Raw genomic sequence first — 7,973 nt, forward strand, 5'->3', positions numbered from 1 at the left:
CTTCTTATGTTAGTCGTAATTATCAACAACCCCAAGGCCACTTCCAAGAATCTTCAGCAACATGGGATCTTTTAAACTCTGTTCAAAAAAAAAAATGTCATCTCAATCCCAGGCACAATGTTGACCTCCCAAATTAAGCAAACTCTGACACAAAACAAAGCCCAGAAGGACATACATAGAGAACTTAATGGTGGTTATCTCTGGGTGGTGGGGTTTTTATTTATAAGTGATTTTTATTTTCTTTGCACTTTTTCTGAACGTTCTTTTCAAATTTTCTACAGCTTACACGTTAAAAACAGGCTATTTTAAAAAGCAGACTGAAGAAAAGAGAAAAAAAATTATACATCTTGTGTTACCTGGAGGTCCTAAATGCAGCCCCTCCAAGGCCCAAAAGAATTACCTTGAGGATGTTTTGGCACTCAACAAAGTCACTGTGGAGGTGGCTGGTTGCATACAGCTTAAGGAGCAGCTGGGGAATTCCACTCCATTTGGACTGCTTGTCCCGTTCCGTCAAAAAAGTCTCAGTGAACTGTGAGTTAAAAAAAAAAAAAGATAAACATTTTACTCGTAAGGAAAGAACTACAACTGACCCTTGAATGACACGGGTTTGAATGGTGTGGGTCCACTGAAATGCAGATATTTTTCAGTAAATATACAGTCAGCCCTCTGTACCCTTGGGTTTTTCATATCAGTGGATTCAACCAACCACAGATTGAAAAAGTATTTTCGAACTATGGCTGGGAAGCCTCAGATGTAGAGAGCTGACTGTATGCATTGCTCTCTGCCATTTTATATAAGGAACTTGAGCATCCATGGATTTTGGTACCTGCAGGCATCCTGGAACCAATCCCCTGCAGATACTGAAGTACAACTGCACTAGAATATATGTCTAAGGAGAGCAACTGTCTCCTAAAGCCACCCAGGACAAATAATTAAAAGGCCTCTTTCCAGAAACTTTCAAAAGCTCCCCAACAGCCTATAAGCTAAAAATCCATCTCCTTGCCTTGTGACATAATACCCTTCATATTTTATCACCTACTTTCCTTTCTACCCGCCTGTCTTTCCCAATGCACACTCTAGGCTCCAAATTACATGTTCCTACAAGCCTCTCTGCACATGTTCTTACCCTTCCTAAAATGTCCTCTCCCTATCTTTTCTACCTGGAAGCTCCTTCTCTATCTTCAAAATGCAAACCAAACAGCACTTTCCTTGATTGGCCTTCCTCTCTCTCCTTTCTAAGAGAGTAAGTGTCCCTCCTCTGGGGCCTCATCTAACATTTATCCTACTGTATCATAATTAATGGTTCATTTATTCCCCTCCTTCTATAGACCACAAGCTCCTTCAGAGTAGGTACCAAGCTGTGTTTATCGTGTACACCTTCTCTCTCTCAAAGAATGTCAGGCACTAGTTTCATGACAGGTACATTAATCAATTATGACACAATTTCCACTAACACTATGAGACAAACCATTATTAGGGGCTGGATGTAAGTCACTTTCACATGCACCTGTCTCAGTCAGATCAAAAGCTCCTTGTAACTATTATTACAGGACATAAAGGTCTTGAATAATGTCTTAGGTCTATCCTGAGACATGTCAGTCTCATTAACCTAGGCAAGTCCCATTATCATTCCTGAGCTTGTTTTCTTAGATTGTAAAAATAAGATAATACTGGGGTAATGGGAGATGTTTGTGAGAGTAATCTGTATTAGAATGAACCATAGGACATTACTATTTCTACAGGTCAAAACTAATTGGATATTAGCAATTTCATGTCATTTAAGTAAGCTCAAATCAACGCAAGCCCCAAAACAATGGAAAAGTGTATTTCCTTTCCTTAAAAGGAAAACAAAGAAAACAAACATGGCATTATAGGACTTAGCAAAAGCAGTACTTAACAAATTTATAGCTGTAAACATTTATATTTTAAAAAGAGGAGTGATCTCAGATCAATTATCCCAACTTCCGCTGTGAAAAACTAGGGAAAAAAGGAGTAAATCAAACCCAAAGCAAACACAAGGAAAAAGAAGATTACTGAAAAATTAAGTGATACAGAGAACAGAAAATAGAGAAAAATCAACAAAATCAAAACTTGGTTCTTTGAAAAGAGCAACAAAAGTGAAAACTTTACTTACATTGACCAACAAAATGGCTCAAATTATTAAATTCATAAATAAAAGACAGGACATTACTACCAACCTTACAGAAATAAAAAGTTTATATATGAGTACCAGGAACAACTGTATACCAACAAATTAGGTAACTTAAACAAATTTTTAGAAAGATACAAACAGAAGCTGACTCAAGAAAAAACTAAAACATCTGATAGACCCTACAACAAGATATCAAATTATGGTTTAATAAAAATAAAGAAAACTACTCATAAAGAAAAGCCCAAGTCCAGATGCTTCACCGGTAAATTCTACCAAAAATTTAACAAAAAATTAACAATACACTTCGCAGACTCCTTATTAGAGAGGAGGGAACACTTTCCAACTCATTCTATGAGGCTAGTATTACCCTGATACCAAAACTGGACAAACATCACAAGAAAACTACAGACCAGTATCTCTTATGAAAACAAACAAAAAAATCTCTTTAAAAATACTAGCAAACCAATTCTAGCAACATATAAAAAAAAGGTTATACACCAAAACCAAGTATCCCAGGAATGGAAGATTAGTTCAACATATGAAAATTAATCAATGTAATCAATTTGATAAAGGGTATTTACCAAAAGTCCACAGCTATCATTATAATTAATGGTGAAAGTCGAAATGCTTTCCCACTAAGATCAGGAAAAAGACAAGGATGCCCATGTTGACTCTGACCACTTCTGTTTAACACTGTACTAGACATTCTAGCCAGAGGAATTAAGCAAGAAAACGAAATAAAGGCATCCAGGTTAAAAAGAAAATGCAAAACTAGAGCCAATAAACAAGTTCAGCAAGATTGTGGGATACAAAATCAATATACAAAAATCAGATGAATTTCTATACACCTACAATGAACAATCTAAAAATAAAATTAAGAAAACAATTCCCTTTATTAATATCACCAATAAGAACAAAACATGGGAATAAATTTAACAAAAAATATATATAAGACTTGTACAAGGAAACTACAAAACATCAGAAATTAAAGAAGGCCTACATAAATAGAAAGACATCAATGTTCATGTATTGGAAGACTTAATTTAATAAAATGGCAATACTCCCCATATTTATTCAATGTAGTTCCTATCAAAAGTCAAGCTAGCTTCACTGCAGAAACTGACAAGCTGATCCTAAAATTCATATGGAAATATAAAGGACTTGAGATGGCCAAAATAACCTTGAAAAAAAAGAACAAAGTTGGAAAAAAGTCACACTTCCTGATTTCCAATTTCATTACAAGTCTGTAAAAAGACTATGACTGGCATAAGGGTAGACATCTAGATCAATGTCAAAGGACTGAGACTCCAAAAATAAACGATATTTATGGCCAACTGATTTTTGACAATGGTGTCAGGAAAATTCGATAAAGAAACTCTTAGTCTTTTTAAAAAATGTTGCTGGGACAACTAGTATACATAAGTAAAAGAATGAAGATGGACCCCTTCCCTTCCTCATACCATATACAAAAATTAACTCAAAATAGATGAATGACATAAATCTAGGGGCTAAAATTCTAAGAAAACATGTATTAATTTTATAACATTAAACAATGGTTTTATAGATATGATATCTAAATTATAAGCAGCCAAAGGAAAAATAGACTAAACTTCTTTAACACTAAAAATTTTTGTTTTAAAGGATACTACCAAGAAAGTGAAATGACAACCGAAGAATGGGAGAAAATACTTGTAAATGACCTATAAGAGTTTGATAAGGATTTAATATCCAAACAATATGAAGAACTCCTACATTTTGACAATAAAAAGACAAATTACCCAATTTAAAAATAAACAATGGGCTAAAAATAAAGCACTAACAGAAATGAAGAATGCCTTGAATAGTAGGCTCATCAGTAGACTGTACATGACCAAGGAAAGAATCATTGATCTTGAAGATATGTCTATAAAAACTTCCCAAACTAAAATACAAATTGAAAAATACAATGAAAACAGAACAAAATATCTAGGAATTGTGAGATAATTTTAGAGTGTTATCATGTGTGTAACTGGAGTACCAGAAGAGGAAGAAATATTTGAAATTTAAATGGCTGAGAATTTTCCAAAACTAATAACAGACACCATACCACCAGATATAATATGCATTGTTATGTATATTTTAATACAATTTTTTAAAAAAGAAACATAAGAGGGTTCATTACAAATCTCTTATACATTAAAAGGATAAGGAATATTATGAATTAATTTATGCCCACAAATCTGATTACCTAGATTAAAAAGACCATTCCTTGAAGAAACTACCAAAACTCATATGAAGAGAAATAACTATGCTGATAAACCTATATTTATTATAGACGCTGGGTTAATAATTTAAAGAATGGGCAAAGTCTCTGAATATACATTTTTACAAAAAAAAAACAAAAACGGATGGCCAACAAGCACAGGAAAAGATGCTCAACATTAGTCATAAGGAAAATGCAAATCAAATCCAATGAGATACCACTTCATACCTACTAAGATGGCTATCATTAAAAAGAAAGATAATGTAATAAGTGTTCATGAGAGTGTGAAGACACTGGAACCCTAGTAAATTGCTGATAGGAATGTAAAATGGTACAGCCACTTTGGAAAAAAGAGTTTGGCAGTTTCTCAAAAAGTTAAACATAGAATTACCACATACCCAGCAATCTCACTCCCATGTAGAGAACAAAAATGAAATGAAAACAAATGTCCACGCAAAAACTTGCACACAAATATTCACAGCAGCATTATTCATAATAACTCAAAAGTGGGGAAAAACACTGTCTACTAATGGATGAATGAATAAATATCATATACCTATATAATGAAATATTATTTGGCAATAAAAAGGAATGAAGTACTGATACTTGTTACAACATGGACAAACCTTGAGAACCTGATGCTAAGTGAAAAAGGCCAGCCACAAAAGGCCACATACTGTTTGATTCTATTAGTATGAAATGCTCAGAATAGACAAATCCATAAAGTCAGGAAGTAGATTGGTTGCATAGGGTTGAGAGCTGATAGTGGGGGAACTGGGGAGTGATTACTAATTGGATGTGAGGCTTCTTTTGGGGGTGACAAAATGTTCTAAAATTCATTGTGGTGATAGCTGCATAACTCATGCATACAGTAAAAAACATTGACTTGTACACTTTAAATGACTGACTTGTATAGCATATAAATATTTCAATGAAGCTGTTATCAAAATAAATTACGGGCATAAAGGAACTTTTTAGGGTGATAGAAATGTTCTAAAACAATTGTGGTGATGGTTGCTTAACTATAATTTGCTAAAAAGCATCAAATTGTATATTTACAATGGGTCAATTTTATGGTATATAAATTATACCTCCATAAAGCTGTTTTTTAAAAAGCAACATTTAAAAGAAAAATGAAAAGAAGACAAAAAGGAACAGAGAACAGGTGGAAAATTTTAAAGCAAATATTGTATTAAACAGGTATATTTAAATCCCAAAATGTCAGTGATTACATTAAATGTAAATGTACTAAATGTTCCAATTAAAAGACAATGATACGCTGTTTACCAGAGAAATATCTTTTAGAAAGACTGAAAAGAACGGGAAATGATACACAACATAAATATGCACCAAAAGAAAGGTGATATAAGTATTAAAAGCAGTTTAAAAGACTTGAGGAAAGAAGCACAGCCAGAGATACTTTCTAAGGATAAAGACGTCAATTGAGACAATGTAACAGTTCTAAATTTGCATGTACCTAATAAACAGCTTCAAGATCTATAAAACAAAAATTGACAGGGCTAAAAAGAGAAATAGGCAAATCCACAACTATAATGGGATATTTTTATAATTCCTCTCAGAATGTGACATATATAGATAAAAAATGAGCAAGAATATATAAGATTTGAACACAAAACTTGCACACCTACAGCACATCTAGTAACTGCTCTCTGTACTTCTTTGAGAGTATACATTTACAAAATGATCAGTTGTTAAGCCAGAGCAAATGACCACACATTTAACAGAATCAAAATACAGACTATGTTCTGACTGCAGCGCAACTAACCCAAAATATGTAACAGAAAGATAACTATAAAACCCCCACATTTGGAAATTAAGAAATATACTTCTAAAAAAATGCATGGGTCAAAGAAGAAACCCAAGACGAAACATGAAAATATTCTCAAGTGAACGATAGTGAAAAATACTACATATTAAAACTTGTAGAATGCAACTAAAGCCATGACTAGTGGCCAGCATAAACCTGATACTAAAACCTGTTTAAAGGAAAATTATAGGCCATTCTCACTCATGAACAGGAAGAAAAAAATTCTAATAAGGAGGTAGGGGGGAGTAGGGAGGTAGATGGGGTAAAAGGGGTCAAATATGTGGTGATTGAAAGAAATCTAACTATGGGAGGTGACTTTTTTAAAAAAAATACATAAATAAAATAAAAATAACTAAAAAATCCTAATAAAAAAATAGTGGATCTAATATTTTATAGATTTAGCAATCTATAAAAAGGATGAAAACTTGTATCAGAAATTCAGATTTGGTTTAATATCTAAAAATTTTACTAATGTAATTCATCACATTAATAACAGAGAAAAATCACATGAACTCAACTGATGCAGAAAAAGCATTTTAATAAAATTCAACATCTGTTCATAATAAACTCACAAACTCACAAAAGAAGTGAACTAATCACAGTATCTACATAAAACTTCAACAAACATACTTAATGGTGAAATGTTTAAGGCTTTCCCTCTTAGATCAGGAACATGCCACTTGAATTCATTGTACAGGTGGCATAGTTACACGGGCAAGAAAAATCAAAGATACAAGATTAGAAAGATAAGTTTCATTTGCAGAAATGATATTCACAGACAATTGTATACATATACAATCAAAAAGAATCTACAAGTAACATATTAAAATATAAGAGTAATATAAATACAAAAGCAATATAAAGCCAATCTTGTTTTTCTATTACAGCTACAATTAGAAAATGCGATTTTAAAAAACCACTATGAGATACTATCTCACACCTGTTAGAATGGCTATAATTAACAGGACAAGTAATAACAAATGTTGGAGAGGAGGTGGAGAACTAGGAATCCTCATATACTGCTGGTGGGACTGCAAATTGGTACAGCCACTATGGAAAACAGTATGGAGGTTCCTCAAAAAACTAAGAATTGATCTACCATATGATCCAGCAATCCCTCTACTGGGTATCTACCCTAAAAACTTGAACTCGTATCCGAAAAGATATTTGCACATCGATGTTCATAGCAGCATTATTCACAGTGGCCACGACACGGAAGCAACTGAAGTGTCCTATAGATGATTGGCTAAAGAAGTTGTGGTACATATACACAATGGAATATTACTCAGCCATAAGAAGAGATGAAATACTGCCATTTGCAACAACATGGATGACCCTGAAATAATCATTCTAAGCGAAATAAGCCCGACAGAAAAAGCTGAAAATCACGATATTACTTATATGTGGGATATAAACTTAAAAGCGACAAATGAACAGGACAAACAGAGACTCATGGACAATGGACAAGTGGTTACCAGAGGGGAGGGGGCAGTGGGGAGGGAGAAAATATAAAAATGTTAAATAAAATGTTTAAAAATGAAAATTAAAAATAATAAATTAAAACTTAAAAAAGAATGCGATTTTAAAAAATCTATTTACAATACCATCAAAAATGTCCAATGCCAAAGAATAAATCAAACAGAAATTATACAAGACCACTACATAGAAAACTATAAAACATTATCAAGAGAAATTAAGAAAAAGTAAACCAAAGAAAAAGAGGGGAAGAGGAAAAAGGAGGAAGGGAAAGA

The 7,973-nt window shown here is 33.1% G+C and overlaps 1 protein-coding gene across 1 annotated transcript in view; it reads right to left on the reverse strand.

The window, feature by feature from the left end:
• The window catches only part of TRPC4AP (transient receptor potential cation channel subfamily C member 4 associated protein), a 59,499-nt gene that overhangs the window by 42,058 nt on the left and 9,468 nt on the right, over nt 1-7,973 (reverse strand). Inside the window, exon 2 of the mRNA XM_006921744.3 lies at nt 401-529. Coding sequence (XP_006921806.1) covers nt 401-529 — 129 coding nt within the window. The remainder of the gene's footprint in view (nt 1-400; nt 530-7,973) is intronic.

The sequence above is a fragment of the Pteropus alecto genome, unplaced genomic scaffold (genome assembly GCF_000325575.1).
Source record: "Pteropus alecto unplaced genomic scaffold, ASM32557v1 scaffold45, whole genome shotgun sequence".
In the NCBI taxonomy this organism is placed as follows: Eukaryota; Metazoa; Chordata; class Mammalia; order Chiroptera; family Pteropodidae; genus Pteropus; species Pteropus alecto.